The sequence below is a fragment of the Rhagoletis pomonella genome, unplaced genomic scaffold (genome assembly GCF_013731165.1).
Source record: "Rhagoletis pomonella isolate Grant_MI unplaced genomic scaffold, Rhpom_1.0 Rhpom_scaffold_00007, whole genome shotgun sequence".
NCBI lineage: Eukaryota > Metazoa > Arthropoda > Insecta > Diptera > Tephritidae > Rhagoletis > Rhagoletis pomonella.
The window spans coordinates 62,752,479-62,776,766 of NW_023458561.1; the positions used below are offsets into that span (position 1 = coordinate 62,752,479).

Sequence of the window (24,288 nt, forward strand, 5' to 3'; positions counted from 1 at the left end):
CAATATCCCCACCTTCGATATTTTTGCCACACTGTAGAAAAACTGTGACTTTATGGTGTTTCTTTTAGCCGCCTCCTTGACGACATTCTAAGACATTGACACGGAAAGTGGTCAATCGATTTATCCATCCAGAAATCGTTTGTATTCGCCCTATCATGACACCGGTCAAAGCTCTTACTGCAGCTCTGCTGAGTTTCAGAGGTTCGTCCGTATTTTACATATTTACGCGCCACCATAATTACCTTGAGCCCTGACAATCAGCTTTTTTGGTCGGCGAGTTTTTTTTTGTTGTTGTTATAGCATACAAGTGTTACTGGAGTGACAGTCCTTGGCCAGATATAAATCTGGGTCGCTTCGGTTACGTAGACCCGACTGTCGTGGGAAAGATACGAGTCCACGAGTCTTTTGTAACGGCTATAGTGCATCTCATCACCTCTACCGTTTCCTTTTATTGTTATGACCGGGAACCCAAGTGTCATTTTGAAATGGTATCCATTGATGGAATGCAGTACAATATTTCCATCCAATCCCCGATTTTACTTCTTTGAATACTATTCTTTTCAAATGTGTTTGTGAAAGTGTTATATTTAGTAGAAAGCTAACTGGCGTCTCTTCAGCAAAGGCTAAACTGATGCGTGTCAGAAATTAATTGGTTTCAACATCGTAGCCTCTCTAAGACCGCGGGCGGAAGGAAGGATTATCCACGGGTACGTTCTGGTTGGCCAACTCACATTTTTACCTAGTTCTCCTTCCACTTGCTCCTGTGTCTATAACCTTGTTTATTACTCTCTTCTGCTTCTTACATTTTGTAGGGACTTCCTCCATATTGCCTTTGTCTGCAGTAAAGCAGGGTATATTCCTTAAATTCTATTGTTAGTACCAACCTCTTTGTGGAACCTTACCTCTGAGGGTACTTGTGCATTTTGTGCTCGTTCTAATGTGTGAATAGTATACTTTACATTGTACTCGTATGAAGGTCGATTAGTATTTCAAGTGTTTTTGGAATAAAGAATAAAACAAATCTATCTAAAATATTCTGCCTGATTGTTATCTAGTTTCCCTAACCTAAGAGTGAATATAACCCTCAACTCCTTTCAAGACTTTTCTACACAGTCATCTGTTCAGCATCCAGTCCCGCTATTTATTTTGAACGGATCGAAAGACTTGATACTCAAAGCTACCTTTACCTTATTCACAATGACTGAGACGTCTTCTCCAGGATAATGAGCCTAGATTGCTGCTGGGATACTTGCAATTTGCTTGGTGCTAGTTAGCAATTAATTAAATAATTAATTATTTTTTACATACATACACAATACAAAGCCAATTTATTGCAAAAAAAAGGTTTTGTTTATTTCTTTGTCTGTTTCATATTTCATGGTATTAAAACACTAAAACATACTTAAGCACACAGATATATGTAGAGGCATGTACCTATTTATAAATATATACATACACAGCGTTCTTGGCATCGGGTTATCAGTATTGTGGTCACCTCAAATCGTTCTTCTATTTACATACAACACAAAAGTTAATGCTTTGTACAAAGGAATGTATATACTTGCATATGTATGTATGTATGTGCAAATTTCTTTAAAAAATTATGCCAGACAATTGGTTGATAAATTAAAAATATTTTAGTTTCATTTCAGCGTTCTTCGTGAAAGGTGCTCTTAAAAATTTATGTTTGAAAAAATATGGCGTTGCTTAAGTGGAGCTGGCAGCTCTCAACGCTGCTGGTTAGTATTTCAAGTATAAACATATGTACATACATAGTTGCCTAATGAGTTTAAAGTTGATTCTAGTGATAAATTTAACAAAACAACAAGACAAATAAAATCTTAAAAAATGCATTGAAAAAGAGTCTAAACCCGTATATATTTAAAAAAAAGTGTTTATAGCTTTAATTTTTTCTAATTGAACAAATGGACTGGTTCATAGTTCGGAATTTCATATCAGAAGTACCGTAGGAGAATATTTCTCCATAATTTTTGGATGCTTTGCGCTCCGCTGTGAATTCAATTACGACGGGCGTAAAAATATACAGATAGACAAAAACCTAAGAAAGGATTTTTTTTTTTTTGAGAGGCGAGGGCTTAAAATGCCTTCGCACCATATTTGTAGCAACTTTCGCTCCTACGTGAGTGGGGCGATGCCACTAAGACAATCCTTGTTCGTACCCTAAAAATTGTTGTAACTTGGTACCACTTTCGCATTACTTGAAGGTAGAGAATCCAGAATGGACCCTAATTGGTCAGTGTCAACTCTCCCTGCGCCCAGGGCCTCTATGTTTGAAGCCAGTGCCTAGCTATTGGCTCGTCTTCTTTTCGAGTCTTCGTAAAGGGCTCAGCCCATTGCTACGGTTTACCAGTTTGTCGCTCATTTATACGGTTACGTTTCCCGCTTTTTCGATCTAAACATACTTTCGAAGTATTTTGCAATATCGTCAAAAATCTGGCGTTGATTTTTTGAAATTTTTTTGTTAACGGTCTCCCGCATTTGATTTCGGCAACAAAAAAATTGTTAAAAATCAACGGGATTTTTTAGCCGCTTAAAACTTGCACTAGAATTGAAGGGGCTACAAAATTGCATGCTCGAAAATTTTTAAGAAATTCTGAATAAAAGTGAAATTTTTTTTTAATTTTTTTAAATTTATATAAAGTGTGAAATTTGGATATTTGGATTTATATGGTTTCTATTAATAATGAAGTATATTATCATAAATAATAAATGCAAAAAATTTTTTTTATGAAAATAACTGTGAAGATTATACACATTAGGACAAAGTGTACACTTTCATTTGTTATATCGAGCCCTAACCGCCAAAATAACGTAAGCGACTTTTTTTTCAAAATTTTCTTTTTGATGCATCAAAAAGAAAATTTTGAAAAAAATGTCGCTTACGTTATTTTGGCGGTTAGGGCCCGATATGTTTCTGTTATTAAAAATTGATCCAGCACAAGTTTGCCATACACTGCACCTAATATTGGTCTCATCTACATTTTTTCCTGCTTTAACTATTAAAATAAATATCATCAACTCATTTTTCAAACGCTTTAAAATAACCATTCTTCTCCTTTTAATTTATCAACTGTTGCAGATAACAACATTCATCTGCACCGCACACTCTCAACAAAACTACACACACCCAAATGAGCAATTCTCACTCAACGAAGAGGCTGCCCAACATCTACTTTCGCAAGTCAACGATGTCTATTGGGCCAGCGCTACAGCATATCGTCAATTCGCCGACGACACACTCAGTCCCGAAATTTTGATGCGTGAAAAGTTAAGGCCCTTCTATGAGACCATGCAAAAATTCGACTGGCAGAATTTCGTAGACCCACTACTGAAGCGACAATTTGAAGTGATTTTGCGCGGCGCCAAATATCCACCAATCAATTATAAGTTTAAGCGGGCCACACACACGCTAAAGAACATGTCGCGCAAGAAGTGGGTGTGCAACATGAAGGAACCCACCCAATGCAATATGGCTTTTGTGCATCAAATCAAGTCGATCTTTACGAATAGCGACGATCTGGATGAAATTAAATTCTACTGGAAGGAGTGGCGCAACAACATGCCCTCTGAAGTTAAGGAGGCGCTGCACTACTATATCGCTTACTATCAAAATATGAGTACGCCAGATGTGCAACCATCAGCTCACTGGTATGATCAGTACGAAGATCCACATATGATCTATGAACTGGAGCAACTAATGGATGCGCTGCGGCCTTTCTATCGCGAAATGCATGCACATCTGCGCAATGTGTTGCGGCACAAGTACGGCGACGATGTGATACCACCCACTGGGCTCATACCACACCATCTCTTGGAGCAGGTTACCTATCAGGCGTGGAAGAAGGAGACTGTGCTGCAGAATCCCTTTCCCCAACGCAAACTGCCCAACCTACAGACCGAATTAGATGGCGAGGGCCTGCAGCCGTTCGATTTGGTCAATATTAGTGTGCAGTTCTTTAGTTCGCTGGGCTTCAGGAATCTGACGGAGTAAGCCTTAGTTATTTCATTCATTGAAACTATTTTTTATGTACACATTTCTCTTCACCTCAGCGACTTTATTCGCGAGCACTTCATTCAAATGGACGCCGGCACTGGGGGTCCTGACTGCAAGTCGCGCATTTTCGATTTCGGCGAAGTGGAGTTGCACTACTGCCCCAAAGTCTACTACAAGAAGCTTTTGCAAACACACGCCGACATCGCCGCGGTGCAGTATGCGATTGAGAAAAATAATTTCCGCGTTGGTCTGAACCAGGAAGCATGTCCCGGCTTTGGCGCCGCTTTGGGCGAGGCTGTAATTTTGTCTGTGTCTAATCCAAAACACCTACAGCAACGTTTGGGACTGTTGAAGAATTATGAGTACGATGACATTTTGAACTTGAATCGCCTGTACCGAATGGTGAGTAGCGACAAGCGTTTGTTAAGTAAGAAGCAAGTTCAGTTAGGGGTAAATAAGATGAATTAGGCTAAGTAAAGAAGTGTATCCCTAAGACTACAGGAGCTTAGGCGCTGGAAAGCATCTCGATTTTGGCACACTGTTTTTTCCATGCACCAACAACTGTACGTCAAGGCTCTCTAATGATAAAGATTATATCATATCAAGCAGAGAATTTTTGGATCCAAGCAGCTCCGGGATCTGAAGATGCCTGCAAAGATGGCGCGGAATTAGAAAATAAAGTTGGAGGTGGTATTTACAGGGAGGAATTTTGCGTATCCGTCAACCAGACCATTTCAGTGCAGCTCTATCACTATGATTGCCCTAAGGCAGTACTTCGAAAAAAAAAAACAGAAGATATTGATACCTGCCTTTAGGCCGTCAGGAGAAATTGTCAGTCCCAATTACGGCGAAATGATAATGACCGTTGGGTTTCTAACAAGATATATTTTTATAGGCAGACATGCCTAACGCCCCGAGGTACGCCGCAATGACTTCGACAGGAGCTGATATGACGAAGGAGACCCTGTTTCAATAGGGCACTCTGCAGGAAAGAGAGCAAGGAGTTCCTAGGTATGGTATCTTTAGGTGATCTAAGCGCAACTGCAAAGTTCAGAATACGAAATTTGCTGAGGTTCATAGACACCAAGAACTGGTTAAAAATATAGTTGTTTGTGGATCCCACTAGCGACTAAATTGAAACTCTTTCGTATCACGCATATAGCTCACCAATTTGAGTTAGTGTTTTCTGCATATTAATGAAACTTAATCATAATCTCAATCTCATGCTTAATCTTAATCTTATCCTTAATCTTAATCTAGATCTTAATTTTATTCTTAATCTTAGTAATCTCAATCTCAATTTCAATCTCAATCTCAATCTTAATCTTAATCTTAATCTTAGTCTTCTTAATATTAATCCCAATGCTTTTTTTAATCTTAATCTTAATCTTAGTAAACTTAATCTTAGACTCAATCTTAATCTTAATCTTCTAAATCGTAATCTTAGTGTTCATAATCTTAATATAAATCTTTATCTTAATCTAAATCTTAATCTTAATATTGATAGTAATATTAATCTAAATCCTAATCTTTATTTTTGTCCTAATCTTAATATGTATGTTAATCTTTATTTTTCTCTTAATATTAATCTTAATACTAACTTTAATCTATTATTCTTGTTCTTAGGGCCGTTTTACCTACATTACAGACTCCATGCATATATGTAACATTGTGTCAGTAACGTCGGTAATGATGTTTAATTGGGATTTATTGATAACCAGAGTTGGTGAAAACGGCCCTTAACCCTAATCTTAATCGTGTCCAGCTACCCCAGCCATTTTCTCCCTTCTTCCTTCGATCCCAACGATTGTGTCGCTTTTTCGTTAGATCTTTGTTTACATTTACACCCAACCGAACACAAAGAAGCTTCGCTTCATAAGAGCCGGGGCTCTGGATCCAATTGGTAACACAGAGGATTTTCGCTCAGCCAAGGTGTGTTGGCTTTCATCTCAGCTTAGCAGCCACTTCAACCTAACTAAGCCTAGCTTTTTTTTTTGATTGGTGAGGCCCAATTAAATATGTGAAAAAGCGATTATATGAGGTGGTAGGCGGTGGCATTCGCAACTTCCAAAGTTGTATATTTAACAATCAAGTTTCGTCATAAAACATTACCCCATACATATATTTTAGTTTTGAGCGATATGGCGCCATTACCAAATGAAATATTCTGTTTTTTGTTTCCAATCATGAACATTTTTAGATCCTCATTGCTTTTATTATTTGATCTCTGTTTTCAGGCCGCTCATACACTGCTTACACTACCTACTTACTTTGTTCACGAAAAACTTTGGGTTGACATGATTGATGGCAGAGTGCAACCTGAACATTATAATTGCCACTATTGGAATCTAATGCAGAAATATATGGGTGTTGAACCGCCAGTAGAAACCAAAGCTGGCGTATATGATATGCCTTATAAGTTCTACGAAGGCATTGTTGATCAGTTTCGGAGCACAAAGTAAGCAAAGTGATAGAAAACTGATGCTAAATATATAAGTGTGTGGTAATATTCTTTACAGAAAATTGTTTGATGAATTTTTGGGCTATCAAATTTATCGCGTCATCTGCTTGAACATTGGCGAGTATGAGCGTCGTAATGCCTACAAGCCATTGGATAATTGCGACTTTTACGGAAGCAAACATGCAGGGAAATTTCTGTAGTAAGTAGCTGCTAAGGAATTTAATTAAAATCTATTTATCATCAGCGCAAATAAATTATTTTGACTTTAGACTAACAGAAATGTCTCTAAACTGATCTTCTATTTTTTTCTTCTGCAGCGACATGATGAGCGCCGGCTCCTCCAAGCCCTGGCGTGAGGTCATCAAACCATTAACCGTAATTCATTTGACAAATATGACTGCCACAGCATTCCTGGAGTACTTCGAGCCCCTGAACACATGGATCAGCGATGATAATGTGAGCAAGAATCTGCGGGTCGGCTGGATGCCAATCGACAGTAAGTGCACGTGTCATTAGCCAAACGTATTCTCACGCTCTTTCATACATTGCTGTCACAAGCCACAACTGTCTTTCACCTAAATATTCGCATTTATGTTTGTTAGGGTGGTCCTTAAAATCCAATTAGCGATTTTTTTTTTCAGACTCACTCCTTCAATCGGTCACAGATATCACATATAAATGTTGGTCCTTCAAAAGGGGTATCTGAATTTTGACCTCTGCGCGCCACGCCTTAACCAAAATTTATATGTGATATCTTCGACTATAGTAGCATCGACGTAGGGGTTGAGGCTTAGGAAATCTGATTTAAAAATTTGCTTCCTGCATTTAAAGACCACCCTAATGTTTATATGTATGCATTTTCTTTTCACTTGCAGAATGTAAGCGTGGCACAGCGCCGCTACCCAATGCCACCAACGTGGCTTATTGAACAAAAACAAAAGTGAAAGGCGTAAATGCGTGGCACATGTCAGCACGTTTCAAACTGTAATCTGTACAGAATCTCAAGCAGTGACAAAACTAACGCCGCAGCTACTCGTCAACAGCATCATCGTACACCCACGCTTTCTTAACTATAGACATATGGGTGCACTTATTTGCACGTATATAAGTAGTAGCATAAATAAATATACAGATACTACATATGTATGCACATATTAATGTGTTTTTTTTATTTCCGCTCAAAACGGATGCAGTTGTTGAATACTCGCAGATTCATAGAAACGTAATGTCAACGAGAGTCACATTCATTTGCGCAAGCGTTGATGAAATTTCTGTTTAACATATCGCATAAAAAGCAATCTTTTGATACTGTTTATTGCAGTTTATTTCAAGTGGTGCCACGTTTTCATTGTCGAATTAAAAAAGTTATTTGTGAATAAAAGCAAAGCAAAAGTAAATTGAAATATGTTTGAGGCATTCACAGAAAATGGCGAAATTTGACAGGCGCAGTAAAGTGAATATTTATATATATATATATTTTGTTTATTTAATGTTTGTTATTTTTTTATGCAAGTATAGCTCGTTATCTAACAGTAACCACATAAGTCAAAATTTCAAAACTTGCGAAATTCGAAAGAGTTTCATAAAAATTTTCAACATTTTAATTAGGTTTCTATGAAACATTCTGAGTATGCAGTTTTAAGGCCCTTTCAGTTCAAATTTTAGGTAGCTAGGACTTACCGCTGATTTTTGGCAATTTTTTTGTGGAACGTGTGCTCATAAAAGAATTCTCGACCATAGTTTGCATGGAAGAAAATACGTGAACAAAAAATGAAAAACTTGAACTTATTTATATTATAATTTAATGGGCTACAAAATTGCAAACTGAAAGAAATTCTAAAAAATCAGATTAAAAATTTAAAATTGTATCCAACACTTGTTAAAATTCGTCGAATGTTCTAAATGTTAAATGTTCTACATATTTTTTTATAGATAGTAGACTATATTTTCATAAAACAATTATCATTTTTAAACAAAGAAAAATAACTAAAACTTTCTAAAAACTCGTATCCCTATTTATATTTTCGCCACCGTATGTGATATATGTACTTATATCGCTTCTAATCCACGTAATTTCTGTTGAAAGAAAAAAGCGAAAATTATTGTTTTAAATATTTAAAAGAGCCAAATACCTACTCATGTATGCCGTCATGTTTTATATTTCGGTATGGACTTTGCCTTTTATTTTTTGAATTTGCGGAACTCTTCGTGATATATTTTCATGTTCAGGTCTCGTTCAGATGATATTTTCGTGGATTCTTTTCGGGAAAAATACTTTGGTGCTCCTATGAATAAACATTGAGCAGTACTGACGTAAATACTGATTCTTACTGACATCCAGAGGAATTGGTCAGCTTGACGAAAAAATTGGTCAGAACTGGGATGCATTTCAGCAATAATGCCTCAAACATTATTATTATTGTTATGATTAGGAAATAAAGTGCTGCGACTTAACTAGATCTACTGTGCTAACGCTTAAGTCACCCCAACCTTAAAGCTTAAACAGACGGCAGCGTTGATCCGGATCAGCTCGGACTTAATCGCGATCAACTGCAGTTAATTCCCGAGTTGATCCGGATCAACGCTGCCGTCTGTTTATGCCTTTGGGCTATTGTTGAAATGAAGCACTTTGAAGGGTATCATATTCCAGATTCTCGATGGAGATGTCATGTCCCGGAACCCACCACTGTTATTGGTTCCTAGGTTTTCCAGCACCATTTTTTGCAACTGCCTATTAGCTTTGAAATCGTTTTTCAAGAGTCTTCCATTGGTTTTAGATGGTTTTTTTGTATTAGCATCATGTTGCTAGGGTGCTTTGGCGTATGTACCATTTGCCTATTAACCGGCAACCGATTAGAAAAGGCACAGCATATGTGTTGTTGTTGGCTTCTATACAATCTGGTGTCTGGTCAACCGTCGAGCGCGACGTATGAGAGGGCAGTATGCTCTCAATTATTCCCTATATGCACACATTATACACACATATGTATGTATGTTGTATACCTCAACTGATTTAAAAGTATATTTTGAGCAGCAGATAAGCGCAACTACTCTTAAAGGCATTTTATGAAAAACTTGCAGTCTCCTTCGCGGCTTTGGCATAGCAGCATCGTACATTAGCAGCAGAAAAGTTTAAGTACTTTGAGATAAAACAAAGTAATTTTTAATTTTAAAGCCCCTGAAATAGTGAAATTTGGACAAAAATCGTATTTTCTTGAATGAAAAAGTATTTTGTGTAAGTTAAACAACAAAATTCTAGTAACCAAGAAGTTCTGTGTGAAAGTGTTGCAGTAGAAAATCTCTGGCTTATCTTACTATGCAACAATAAAATATACTACTGTTTAGTTAGTGAAACTCTTTGATTCATAATTTTTTCATAATAAAAGCTAAAATTTCAAATTCACACCACGATCGAGCGAAAAGCGTTAAGCAAATATGAGATAACGATTCTTTCATAAATTTATGTTTGTAACATTTTGCAATGTTTTGGTTTATTCCATTTTTTTTTTTATTCACACACAGCATTCTAATCAGCGTTCGCGGCGTGCTTTTTTCTTTTCGTTTTCTGTCTTATCGCAGTTTTTATTCAAGCTTGCATTGAGCGGGCGCGTATCAAGCTTTTTTGGTTTTTATTTAGTTTTTGTTTGTTTTTATTACATCGACCACACTTCACTTTTTATTCTGTGCATAACAATGTTATTCCGATAAGCCATGAATTTTTTTCCTACACTGCTTTTGGTCTTCTTTCCTTTTGTTCAGCCATTCTTGCTTTCTGAATGCCTGCAAAATGACCAATATTCGCTCAAACACGCGGTGGCCTGCATTGGTAAGTAAATTGCTACAAAATAAATCTTACTCACCATCAACTCAATTTTCAAAAACTAATTTTTCAGCTGCCAAATGTCGCTTTCGCGCTTTTACCCCTTCTCCTGCTCTTCGTTTCACTACTCTTCACGCCAACTACAGCGCTTGCGGCAGCTACAGCTTCCGCCGCGACACCCACTACTACCAATACCACCGCCAAGGTGAAATATCCGCATGCCGCCACCTATGAGGCGCACGCCAAGCAATACTTGGAAAAGGCTTCGGCACGCATGCAGAGCATTTGGACGCGGCGTCGCAACAGTTTCTTCAGCCTCACCACCAAGGGACGTGGTTACAATGCCATCAATCAAGCGCCAATAAAGCAAGAAATCGAAAATGACTATCGTCACTTGGTCTATTCGCTGGCGATGAATCTCAGCACAATACCGGTAATGCAGCTGAGCGATCCAATATTGCGAAGACGTGTGAGACGGCTCGCTAAATTGCAACTCTATGGTCTAACAGACGAGGACTATGAGGAGGCCAAGGATCTATTGCATACAATGCAAACATTTGTCACCACGCGCATGGTTTGCTCGTTGGGTGATTGTCAGCAAACGGTGAGCGGGAGGAGTGCTGAAAATTAGAGGATAGAAAAGAAATTTAATATTTTTTGCATGCGCTTTGTTAGGTTGCCATGGTGCCGACGATACTGAATCATGCAGTGCGTACCAAGAGTTTGGCAGACTTGGAGTACTTCTGGAGGCAATGGCGCTCAGTATTGGCCGATCGCGATCGTGCCAAATCTGCATTCATTTCCTATGTGCGACTACTTCGACTGGCAGCGTCATATAATGGTAAGCTTTAACTCTAACCATCAATTGAATATGAAAACGATCATGACGACGAAGGCGGATAAGAAGACGAAGACAAAGACGAAGGTGAAGACGAATAAGAAAATGACGGCGATAACGAAGACGAAAACAAATTCAAACACGACGTATGATACGAATACGAAAACCAAGACTAAAAGACGACCGAGTCGAGTACGAGGACGCAAGCGATTACGAAAAATAGGACAAATGAGACGCTGACTACAAATAAACATGAACACGGATGAAAAGGAAGATAAAAGACACGATAACGAATAACAGGCCACTTCTGGCTAAGACAGTAAATAGTCTTTCGTAAGACAAATGAAAGATAGATGACAAGATAGCTCGAAAGACTTTTGTCATTCTAGCACAAAAGTGTTAGAAAAAAAGCTCCCTTGTTTACCACTCGCGGTGAAAAGCTATTTTTTGAGAGAAAGCACTTGTATGTCATTTAGTCCGCGTCGCTTCAACGATCGCAATCGCCGAGTGAGCAGAGCGTAGGCGTGCCGTTCGAAAGATCACGAGTTTGAGTCTCGGGCGGCGGAAGTTTTTTTTCCTTTTTTAATTAAATTTCTTTATTTTTAATTAAGAAGAAATCATTGAAATTTCATTTAATTTCTAAAAACATTTATATTCTTATTTTTGCTATATTTTCATTATTTATTTATTTATTTTATTTTTTTATTCTTTACTGTTGATTGTTTTAAAAAAGAGAAATATTTATGTTTTTTAAATTTAATTTAATTAAAAAAACTTAAAAGGCTAACAGCATAACGCTGAGACCTCCTCGTTAGCAGATCTTCCAATTAATCTTTCGAAAGACAGCAATAAGCCTTTAAGATAATTAACTGTCTTACGAAAGACTTTTATCTTGACTGTGGTGAGGAGAAAGACAGCTGCAAGAATTGTCCTGTAAGACGTCGAATAGGTATGGTATATCGAACACGAATACCAGTTAGTTAGTTAAATACAAAAGCAAACACAAAAACGACGACTGCCATTTTACAATTGCAGTTACCATTACCATGAGCATTACCTATGACATTGCCATTATCATTAACTTTACTATTGCCATTACTATTGGCATTGTCATTACTGATACCACTACCATTAACTATACCTTTACCATTACCATTGTCATTATCATTGCCAGTATCATTACCATTACCACTAACATTGTCATTACCATTGCCAATACCATTACTATTCCGATTACCATTACTATTTCTTTACCCTTACTTTTGCATGGCAGGAAAAAATACCCTAAAAAATTAGTTTATTTTCTTCGATAATAGATATTATAAATTTAAAAATAATAACGAATATTTTTAAAGAAAAAGAACTCATAAAATAATCAATCTATAGCGAAAATCTCCAGTTTTGAAATGACACAAAAAACGCCAAAAACCCGTAAACTGAACTTTGATTATTTAGTTTTTCTAGATCTGGGGGCCAATTCCTGTTCTGTGACAACGTGAAGTGAAAACATTTTTCATAACTTCACATACAAATACGATTCGGTTTGTAAATTTAAAAAAATTAGCTTGTCAAAAATGTTTCACTGTGAAATTTTTTTTTTCCAAAAGTTTTGTGCATGGCGTATCTATGAGTGACATGTTACATGTTAAAGTATGATTTTTTACATTGGCAACGCGAACTTAAAATCAAAATGTCTTGGGAAAATTATCTGATCTTGAAAAATTTTATACACACCCGTAATCCGAAATTAAGTTTACGTTCATCGGCGTTTTTGTGTGTTATTTTAGCGTTTGTACAATGTTATTAATAGTAATTGTAAAAAACTTAAGAAATAAAAATCAGTGCCGCTGAAGGTAGTCCGAGTAACACGGAGTATGTTGGTTCAGTTGATATTTAAAACTTTATTATTCCGGTCCCTGGCTTAAACCTAAGAAAAAATTTTTGTTATGAAACCTAAGATGATTTCACTGTTTCAACCTTAAAATGGACTATTGACTATTTAGTGCTTGCAGCGCTAGTAACCCAAGCTGCTATTAGCAATTAGAATCACCGCAAAAGTAGTCGTGGTACGAAGTGCACAAAAAAAAACAAATAAGGACGCATTACATAAGTAAAATTTACGCAAGTCATCACTGTTTCGGTTAACAACAAAACATATTTACTCCCATGCAATCGCGAGTAAGAGTAGGTATTGTCAGCCAGTAGAACTACCAACCTAATTTGCGGACAAAGCGCACCACAAAAGCACACACTCAGCAAATCATTTGAGCACCGGCACAAGCATACAAACTGATGGATATTGATTGAAAAGGGAGGTAACATAAAACCCACATAGTTATATACTCATTGCATCCACTTCCCCGGTTTTGCGATTACTTTGGCAAAGCAGCCAGCAGCCAACAGTCAACCGGCCGTACAGTTAATGGCAAGTCAGTCGATCGAACGAATACTATGCCTTCAATGTGTCGGGCATGAAATTGCGAATAGATGTCGTAAATTGCATTTAAAATGGCACATACAACTGGGTAATTAAAGCACACACACACACATAAACAACCAAGCACTCGCTCATTCACACTTTGCCTCAGTGGAAGTATCCCTGCAGTGAAAAGCCAACCCAGTCAGTAAAGATACCAGTTCGTGACGTGGTATAAGCTAAAGCGATGACCTAACCGTTCCAAAATTTTGAACAGCTTTTGCGTTTAGCGACATCTGCCTTTGAATTGTCAAAGTCAAAAACTAAATAAATAAAAATAAATTGCAAATTTTAAAATCGAATTTCTTTTGAGAAAAAATATGTGCATATATATATGTAAACAAATACTTGTGCCATACAAATTAAATGAACTTAAAAAAAAAATCCTTTTTAAAAAATCAAATTTAAAAATCAGAAATAAAAACCTACACATTAAAAAAATTCCCTGCCCGAGAACTTGAAATTCGGACCTCAGGAATGGCACGTCAGTGATCTGCTCTCTCGGCCATTGCGACTGTTGAAGCGCCGCGAGCAAAATGACATATTTACTCGTCATCTCGTAGAACACCGCCATGTTAAAAATACCAATCACTAACAACGGAAAATCCTAGAACTAGTTGGACTGAAACGCATACTGTTGGCAATCTAGGTCACAACTAGTAGCTTTCCCTGCTGGGATGTGATTTCGGTGCAAACGTGCAAGAATGTGTGTATGTGTGTGTGTGTGTGTCTACGCACATAAATATATTAACTAAATTGGCCGGTGGACGCATAACCCGAAGGTTCGAATAACAACTAGAACGGACGTTAATAATGTGCTGCAACGGAACGGTTACGAGCAAGCGAAGTGGTAATGAGGCAGGCAGTGGCCATGCGATTGACAAGAAATCAATGAGAACAAGATGCCATTCAACTAATCACAATTGAATAGGACACTTACGAACGAACACCAATGCCATCAGCGATGTGGTATGTTCACTGCACATGCACAGCACAGCATACATACATATGTACATACCTATTTTAAATGCTTATCTTTACCTTTTTCACATTTACACTTCTATGTCCAACTTATCTTGCTTGCCACTTAAATACTTACATATGTAGATTGTATGTACGTTTGCACTTCACACAGGCCACATAACCCCATCACGTACCTGGTATCTGTATTACGATACGGATAATTTCCAACGTGAGCTCGAGGATGTCGTTTGGGAAATAATGCCACTGTACCAGGAATTGCACGCCTATCTACTCAAATGTGTGCGCAACACCTATGGTGAGAAATTAAATGCTGATGATGGTGCCATACCGGCGCATGTATTGGAACAAATTGTACGGCAAGCTTGGTCACCGCGTACAGTGTTCCGCACACCATTTCCCAAGAATCAATTGCCAACGGTGCAGCAACGTCTGGAGGAGATACTTGTGACATCATTGAAGATCATTAAGAAGGCGGCAGAGTTCTTTGAGTCAATCGGACTGAATCACATGTCAGAGTAAGTAGTGTTAAAATTAGAATTGAAGGCTGTAGCTATGGACTCTGGTAAAAGTAACATTTTACATTAGTTTCCGCAATAGCAAATGTCGAGCTTAAATACTATATGCAATACGAACCCGTTAAGATATGCTTATATCATTGAGATAGGTATAATAATATACTATGGGTATTCATTTAAACTCGCAAATGCTTCGTGACCGTAAAAATCGGTTTCCCATGCAAAATTAAGTAAGTTTATGAGGTTTACGTGGTTTCGAGTCATTTACGCTTTTAGATGATTTCCTATAGTATTAACAAGTCAGTAAATTAGGTCAAACGATTACTTTAGTCGAGCATCTGGGCAATATAATAAATAATTTAGAGGAAGCTATGACAAAAGCTTTTGAGAGCTCAACTCCAAAAAGTATAGCTCGTAATAAAACGCCGCTGTGTTGGAATGGAGAACTCAGAAGTCTGAAAGACAAGTTTGGAAAACTCTTTAATGAAAGCTATAAGGGCCTTGTAAAAGTACCATAAGGTCGTAGCAATAGAACTAAGGAAAGCTTCGGCAAAATCCCGACAATCCTACTGTTCGGCCATAGAAAGTTCCAAGGACTCTGGAAGGCTCAGAAAATGTATGTTCAAAATTTATTCCAACTAAATAAATAAATAATGTTGTGTGGATAAACTCAGCCGAAGATTCCTTGGAGACACTAGGAAAAACACACTTCCCGGGCAGCACTTCAGATACAATCGCTTCTGGTTCAACTAGTTTGAGCTCACAAACAGTAGATTGTTGGACTCATATATGCTATAAGCAGCTTTCCCCTCTACAAATCCGCAGGGACGGATGACATAATTTCGGCAACGCTACAGTGGAAGAAAACAGAACTAATACTTCAATTAAGCTCTATATTTAAAGCCACCATCATTTTAAGTTACATTCATTCCTAAACCAAGCAGAAAAAACGAAACAGCAAAAGGTTTCAGAGTTTTAAGCATTTCCTCATGTTTACTTAATACAACGAAAAAACTCCTAGTCATCTATATAAGATCGCTATTAGAGGAAGCGACCCTCTCGAACGCGCAACATGTGTACACTAAGGAAAGATCCACGGAAACCGCTCTAAACGAAGAGGTGAGTCTCGTGGGCCATTCTTGACATTGATGGCGCATTTAAAAATATCAAAGTCAACACTATTGCAGACTGCCTACTTAAACAAGGAGTTGATGACAGTGGCTGGAGATGGATACGATCGATACTAGACTGCTAGATCGGACTTTGTCCATGACCCACCATGTGAGTAGAGGCACCCCACTGGCAGGCATTCTCGCACCATTTCTTTGGCTAATAGCGCTGAATGTCATTCGGAAAGATCTTAAAAAAGGGACGTAAAAGTAATGTGGCGTACATTGATGAGTTTGCACTAGCAGTTATGGGAACTTTCCACTCAACTATAAGCGAAATACTCGGAGGAGCACTTGTCTGGATTCCCGGCAGGAGCCTACTTGGAGGAATCCGAGACTATTGCACTGGGATGCCCCCTCCGAGTCGTTCAAAGAGAAACTTTTTTTTTTGACTAGCAAGGAAAACGTGGTCAGATATACAGATATGCAAAATAGCCAGGAAACTCTGGTCTGACTATTTATAACAGGACAAAGACACTAGACCTGCATCATAGATCAAGGCAGAGCTATTTAGAGTTGTAGCAACCATTACGGGCCACTGGCCCATAGGCAAACATGGAGATAGAATGGGGCTCCCATAGAGTGGAACTTGCCACAGGCGTCAACTAGAAGGTAGCGAAGAAAGTGTACAGAATTTCCTGAGGGAATGCACAGGTCTAGCGGCTGTTAGGCATAAAGTACTCGGAAGACACATACATACAAACAAAACTCTCATTTATATCAGGATCTAACATAAGTGATATCGGCAAATTCATCAGGGAATCAAGATAGTTTGACCGAGAAATCTAGATATACATATGTATATAGGTATTTTGCATTCCCACGCTGAACACGATTCTGGAGTCCAAAAGTTCCCATTAAGCCTTGGTTTTGAGAAAAGTTGATTAACTTTTCGGGATTTTCCGAGTGCTTTCATGGTAAATAATACAGTAAACACATTAAAATCATATATTTCTACACATTTTCTGCTAAAAATATGTTTAAAAAATTGTTGGGCTAAAAAAACATACAGAAATAAATATTATGTATTTTTCTTTCTCAAAATATAAATTTTACAGGTTTCATTAGGTTCCACCTGTGCGATATGGTTCATATTTGAAATGTATATTACCTACATGAAAAGTAATAACTTCACAAAAATTTTACCCGATAGGTAGCGCAGAGGCCGAGATATTTGGAAAATATGTACCTTTGGTCGGACCTACATATATTACATAAATAGATTTAAATGACTCCATAAATCATTTAGCCGTTAAGTGGTGCGGGTTCGATTTTTTTATTAACCACTAAAAAAGCTTGTCTTGAAAAAATTTTTTTTTATATTGTTTTTGTGTTTTATTATGAAATGAACGGAATCTGCTCTAGTTAATCGTAATATTAAATGTTTGTGTGCTCACATATCTGCGATTCGCCAATAACTTTTAAGAACTAAGGAATACTATTTCCCTAAAAAGGTCTATTATGATGGTTCAATAATACCTTCACACTTTTTATGCCTCAAACTTTTAGACTAACTAATTTCATTTTGATATCTCTTCTTTCTTCCCAGTTCATTCTACGAACGCTTTTCACGTCGCATTGGCGATGAAGAACTCGGGCCCGATTGTCGCGCCGAGGTATTTTACTTTCCACCCCATGCCGCTCTGCGCTATTGCCCCAAATTGGATTATAAGAAACTTATGCAAATGCATGGAAATATGGCAGAACTGCAATACAATCTCTATCGTGGACAATTGCCTTTCGGTGTGGACAGTGAACCTTGTCCAGGTTTTGCTAGTGCTATAGGCGAGGCAGCTGTTATAGCCTCGGGCACGCCGCGACATCTCAATCGGCTGCATATACTCTTCAATCACAGCCTAAACGAGGAGCAATCGATGAATCGGCTATTCCGCATGGTGAATGGAGCTCAAGACAAATCTTTATAGGAGTAACATTTTTTTTTTCATATTTTCTTTCCCCTTTGTTCAGGGTATTCACACGATTTTAGCCATACCGCAGTACTTCATTAACGACAAGTTTCTGGTTGATGTTATGGATGGTCACATTAGTGCACAGGACTTGAATTGCGCATACTGGAGTTTGCAGAATAAATATGCTGGTGTAGTGCCACCGATGCGACGCAATGAGAAAACTTTTGATCCGGATTTCAAATTCTATCATGGGTTGAACCCTGAGAAGCCAAGCACAGTGTGAGTATTTGAATAACACAGGGTAGGGTACGTATTCGGTATGGATATACATACATTTTTAAATGTGAATGCCGGTTTGAGAATAAGTTTTAAACTTGTCTCACTATTTAGAGTACTGTTTACTCTGCATTCTCAGAAGGTTATCCTCAGAGTCACTTAATTATCTACTTAGGAGCTGAAAATAATCTCAGATTGCTGTCCACTGGCGGAAGTCAAAGCGAATGAGGCAATTAAAGAAATTTATAACTCCTTGAAGAAAGAGCTCGGAAATAACTTAGCCGGGAGGGTCTTAGAACTCTTACAGGCTACCTGAAAGGACAATGGAAACAACCCCAGAGCATATTCCCTTTGACGGTCTAACTTAAAATAAAGAAAAAATTAGAGTTGCCACCTGTTTGAAAGTTGCAGTTAAGGTAATTTATAATGAGAGAAATTAAGCATTGCAATATGGCTGTTAAAAAGAGGCTTAAGAAGGCTTACTGCTGAAAAAAATTTGTGGTACGTTGCCTCCTGTTGGAAAATTTTAATTTAATTTACTTAATAAGTTGAATTAAATAATGCAATATGGTTTGGATATGGAGGGCATGGAAGTTTAGAAAAATATTTTCGCGATGGGTTGCCACCTTTTAGAAAAATTTTATCTATTTAAATTGAGAAAACGAATTAAAATTTCACATTTCTGGTTTTAAACTAAAGAGGTTTATGAAAATTTACTAACGAACACATTTTTTAGGGAAGCAGGTTGCCACCTGTTTGAAAAATTGAATTTTGTTGAATTAATAAGATGAGGTTAAAGCTGAATTAGTACTCCTTTGAAGAAAGTGCGCGATATGTAGACTCGAGTTATAAGATTATAAATTAAATTTCCAGCAGAGAACCGATAATTTACTGCCTACCAAAATACCGATATTCACAAAAAACAAAGAATGCTTCATAAATCGAAAATTTCTTTAAAAATAAAGCTCTTTAAATCTACTATATTTTTTAAGAATGAAGCCATAAGAGTTTCGGGGGAATTAACAACACAAAAATACTTTCACGGCGCAGTGAAGCACGGCGCGTATTAGCTAGTAACTAATAGAAATGCGCGTTGCCACCTACCTAAAAAATCCTATTCAACTTGAACTAAGGGAATTAGGTAACGGAATTGTGCACCACAATATGGATGTCCGACGAAATTGGTTTAAGAAGGTTTTAGTTTAAAAATATTTTGAAGTCACACAAAAACATGAAAATTTCTTATGTTTTTGGCTAAGTTATGCTTAGTTTTATTGAAATAAATTGTACCAAATAAAACACGCAGAAATTCCATGCACTCAGCGAAGCGGATGAGAGCAATCTAGTTAAATATTTTTTGATCTAAAGCTTCATCCTGCCCGAAGATTAAAAGCAAAAACTATTACAAAAAGAAAACGATACAAATCCAAATACAGTAGCGCCCATCAGCGCGCGAAACGCATCCAAGTAAAACCGTCAGCGACGTGTTGCGCCAAAAATCGCTTGGCCAAATGCAAACAGATAAATTTTTACGCACAGACTCTGAAGTGCATTTCGCGTGTGTCAAGAACAGTTGGCACGCATCGCGGCCATCGCTTTAAATACATGTCCACACATACACACGCACACACACACACAGAGATTTATTTACTGACGGCCAGTTTTTGGCTGCTGCCATTGGCCAATGGCCATCAACGACCAAACGTCAGCACAGCGATTTAGAAGTTTACGTAGCTTAGTTTTTGCAAAAATCCACATAGGCCCCATATCTCAACTCTACTTATGTATGTATATGTATACATATGTATTTATCTTCACTTTTTCACGTTTCGTTAACAGGAAATTGCTTTCGGAAATATTGGGCTTTCAGTTTTATCGGGCATTTTGTTTAGCCAGCGAACAGTATAAGCCCGGTGACCCGGAGTATCCATTGCACAACTGTGATTTCTATGGCAGCACGAATGCTGGCGATTTGATGAAGTGAGTAAATGCGTAAAATACATACATACATATGTATGTAGAGTGACGCAAACATGTAACCAAGTACATACGCGAACAATTACTGATTTTCAAAAAAAAAAAAAAACATATTCACTTTTGTTCTATGCAACAGGAAAATGATGGAAGCAGGCGCAACCAAGCACTGGCGGGATTTAATGGAAATCGCCACAGGCGAGCGTAAGCTAAGCGGTAAAGGTGTAATGGAATATTTTGCTCCACTCTATACTTGGCTGAAAGAGCAAAATAAAAAGAATGATGTGGAACCGGGTTGGGAGTCGGAGACCAGTGAGTACACAATTTTGTTAATGTAAACATATTTAAAAATTTACATAATATAAAGTTGATGGCAAAAAATATTCGAGACTACAATTTTCACTTTAATTTCTATAAAGAGCGTTCCGTACCGAAATGGACGGGGTTCACACTTCATGTGTTTGATTTGTTTCAAACATTTAGGATGGATGGATAAACATAAATAATAAATAAATATGAAATTTGAGCTTGATTAATACATTTTTAAAAACTTTACAGCCAAAAACAAAAACAAATCGATGTAATAGTTTCCAAATATCTCGAAAAGGGGGCGAGGAAAAAATTTAAAAAAAAATTTCATTTACACACATTAAAATTGTACTTGAAAAGAAATATTTTTTTAATTTTTTTTTCTAGAAAAAATGTTTAGCATAAAAATTTTTTTACAAAAAAAAAATTGTTTTTGAAAATATGCGATCTCAAAAAAAAATTGAAAAAAGTCTCAATGGTAGCTCTGGGTGTTGCGCAATATTTAAGTATAGTATTATTTAATAATTTGAGTTATGAATTTTTTTTACACCGAAGTTGAGTAAAATTAGTACATGACAAATTCACAAATTTCGGAAATTTCTTTGAGTATGCAGTTTAGTATAACAAAGTTCAGGGTTCAAGCTACTGCAAAATTGCGATGATTTTTAATATTTTTTATGCTGACGGCTGTTTGCAATTTTTTCTTATGGAAGAAAATGCGCAAACTCGTTTTCAAAGAAAATTAAAACAAAACTAACGCCAGTTTCACAATTGCTAAAACTTGCACTTCATTATACTAAAACTTACCTATACTACAAAACTGCATACTACAAAAAATTCGAAAAAAATTTTGTAAATTTGTGATGTACTCATTTTACTCAACTTCGGTGTGTAAAAAAAAATCCAAACTCAAATTATTGTAGAGTGCACCCCATAAAACTATACTTAAATATTGCCCAGTACTCAGAGCTACCATTGTAATTTTTTTTTTATTTTTTTTTTGAGATGGTATATTTTAACAAATTAATTTTTTTTTTTTAATTTGTATGTGAAAAATTTTTCAAGAAAAAAATGTTTTCCTCGCCCCGTTCTCGAGATATGTGGAAAACTATTAAATCGATTTGTTTTTATTTTTGTGCTGTAAAGTTTTTAAAAATATATTAATCAAGCTCAAATTTCATATTTATTTATTATTTATTTTTGTCCATCAACCCTAAAAATTGTAAACGAATGAAACACATGAAGTGTGAACCCCGGCTATTTTAGTATGGAACGCCCCAAATATTATTGTATCTTAAAAAGCTGTGGGTCGTTTTGGGCTTACCTTTTAACGCGTGAATAGGTATTTCGCTGCAACGTTGCACTGTGTTCTACTTTGGGACAAACTCAAATATCTATCTTAAGAACAAGAAAAGATAGCGAATCAAATGTAACGGTGTATTAAGGCTTTTAAGATGGAGAATTCAGGAAGAATTCGTCGGATAGAAAAATTACCTTGACCTTTAAAGGGACCTTCTGAAAGTGAAGGTTTTAAATGTTTTCTTTTTTTTTGCCTGCAACCAGTATGCATTAAAGGTTTTTAAGATTTAAACATATTATTTTACTGTTCTTGAGTCAGATAATCCATCTTCATGGTCACAAGGACCGTAACGCATTTTAATTTTTTTTTTTGTTAATTTCATTACTAGCTGTTTCAGATCAAAAAAGATTTACAAAATCTAAAATTTTACGTTTAAAGGTAATTTTAAAGGTCCAGTTGACTGAAAATATACCTTGACCTCAAAACCGTCATTCAAAAGGGAAATTTTTGAATTCATTTACCTAAACTAAAAGCAGTATGCCATGAACTTACAAAAAAAAAATGCGTTTTTTTCATTTTTTGCCATAATGGAAATGGATTCCTTCAGGCAAGAACAACAAAAGTATGTGTTTGAAACCTTTTAAAAACTGCTTGCATACTGGTTTCAGGATCTAAAACTCGAATTTGAACTTTTCAAGAGACTGTAACTTTTCTTATATATTTTTTTGATATTTTCTTTTTATTCAACAGGATGCAGCAAGGATTACTACAGCCCATCATAACTGTATAAAGCAGACGAAGATCTTATCTTACTACATAATTATTATCGTATTACATTACTTAAATTACATAACTAGAAATCGAAATGGAACAAGCTTCAAAAGTTTTATAAAGTATCATACAAAACGAGAAACTAATTTCATCTTAGTAAAAAAGTTGTAAATTGACCATTATAATTCAAAATGTGTACATAAGAGTTATTTTATGATTTGAAGGGGCATTGTGCAAATATTATCGGTGACATCGAGCCCTAACCGCCAAAATAACGTAAGCGAAATTTTTTTCTAAATTTTCTTTTTGATGCTGAAATGCATCTAGATGCTCTAGGAATATTTCTGCATCAAAAATAATAAAAAATTAAAAAATGCCGCTTACGTTATTTTGGCGGTTAGGGCGCGACATTATCAGACTGCAATTTAATGGGCTATAAATCTGTCCCCCAAAAATGTTTAACAATTCTGAGAAAAAGTTTCAAATAGGATGGAAATTTGATGCACTTTTTTTTAGTTTTCACAAAGTTGTAAACTTAGGTTTATATGGGTTTTGTGAGAGATTGAACAGTGTTGTAATTGAAAATTTTTCAAAATAAATAATTAAACATAAGTGGCAAACAATATCACTTTGAAGTGGTGTGCTATATGCACTAGTTAATTCTACCACCTTAATCCCAAATTCTAGTGGACTTTGCATTCCATCATCCCTAAAGTGTTAAAAAAATATATGTATGTATATGTACACATTTACCTCGTTCAGATGCTATGAACAGTCTACCCCGTAAGTGGCTAACAAAATTCTCATGAAACATCCGGCGCGTCTCACTGCTTTTGCATAAGAAAACTCGTGATTACCCAGAAAAGCGCCACCGGCGGAAATGTGGCATAACATTCACAAAGCAAACGTAAATATGTAAAAGTTAGCATGCATAGTACTTATATATGTAAATGAGGGTTTCATTTAGTAGATACATATTTTGTATGTATGTATATTAGACTGCACCACTCCCCACACAAAAAATAATGGTAAAACCTATTATATTTTAAGACTTCCACTAAAATATTTCGGAAAAATATTAAGATTCGCGTGAGGTGGACCGATTTGAAAATACTTCTAAAAATGGAAATTTTAATGAATCAAAATAGTTCCTTAAAGATTTTTTTTTTGAAAAAAATCCCCTCAAATGACAAAACGGTTTAAGCTTAAAAATTTGCATAAAAATATTTTAAAAAAGTTTAAAAAAATTTTCTACGGTATCGTGATGATGTTTTTTGACTTTTTTCAGAGATTGTAATCTGATGTGTCATCTGAGGAGATATTTTTTCAGAAAGTTCGTTAAGAAACTATTTTTATTCATAAAAAAATCCATTTTTGGAGACATTTTAAAATCGGTCCAGCTCACGTAAATCTTAATATTTTTCCGAAATATTTTGGTAGAAGTGTAAGAATATACTAGATTTTGTTATC

General features: G+C 36.4%; 2 protein-coding genes across 3 annotated transcripts; both read left to right on the forward strand.

The window, feature by feature from the left end:
• The first annotated feature begins 1,642 nt into the window (after positions 1 to 1,642).
• Positions 1,643 to 7,581, forward strand: LOC118743296 (angiotensin-converting enzyme-like). Its single transcript, XM_036475878.1, has 7 exons — positions 1,643 to 1,739; positions 3,101 to 4,008; positions 4,072 to 4,417; positions 6,253 to 6,473; positions 6,535 to 6,675; positions 6,794 to 6,972; positions 7,352 to 7,581. Exons 1-7 carry the CDS (start codon positions 1,698 to 1,700, stop codon positions 7,402 to 7,404), a joined length of 1,890 nt encoding a protein of 629 aa, XP_036331771.1. The 5' UTR covers positions 1,643 to 1,697; the 3' UTR covers positions 7,405 to 7,581.
• Positions 7,582 to 9,572: 1,991 nt separating this feature from the next.
• Positions 9,573 to 23,021, forward strand: LOC118743297 (angiotensin-converting enzyme-like). 2 transcript variants are annotated; one of them, XM_036475880.1, is made up of 10 exons: positions 9,573 to 9,711; positions 10,236 to 10,302; positions 10,370 to 10,900; positions 10,972 to 11,137; positions 14,746 to 15,109; positions 17,828 to 18,173; positions 18,247 to 18,467; positions 20,304 to 20,444; positions 20,578 to 20,750; positions 22,798 to 23,021. In XM_036475880.1, exons 1-10 carry the CDS (start codon positions 9,695 to 9,697, stop codon positions 22,827 to 22,829), a joined length of 2,058 nt encoding a protein of 685 aa, XP_036331773.1. In that variant the 5' UTR covers positions 9,573 to 9,694; the 3' UTR covers positions 22,830 to 23,021. The 2 variants fall into 2 exon arrangements, with proteins under 2 accessions (XP_036331773.1, XP_036331774.1); XM_036475881.1 differs by having other exon boundaries at positions 9,614 to 9,632.
• Positions 23,022 to 24,288: the final 1,267 nt, after the last annotated feature.

Coding starts and splice junctions, on each gene's coding strand:
- LOC118743296 (XM_036475878.1), top strand. CDS start 1,698: ATGGCGTTGCTTAAGTGGAGCTGGCAGCTCTCAACGCTGCTG. Junction 1,740..3,100: donor GGCAGCTCTCAACGCTGCTG/GTTAGTATTTCA, acceptor CAACTGTTGCAG/ATAACAACATTCATCTGCAC. Junction 4,009..4,071: donor GGCTTCAGGAATCTGACGGA/GTAAGCCTTAGT, acceptor TCTTCACCTCAG/CGACTTTATTCGCGAGCACT.
- LOC118743297 (XM_036475880.1), top strand. Junction 11,138..14,745: donor ACTGGCAGCGTCATATAATG/GTAAGCTTTAAC, acceptor CACTTCACACAG/GCCACATAACCCCATCACGT. Junction 20,445..20,577: donor AATGCTGGCGATTTGATGAA/GTGAGTAAATGC, acceptor TCTATGCAACAG/GAAAATGATGGAAGCAGGCG.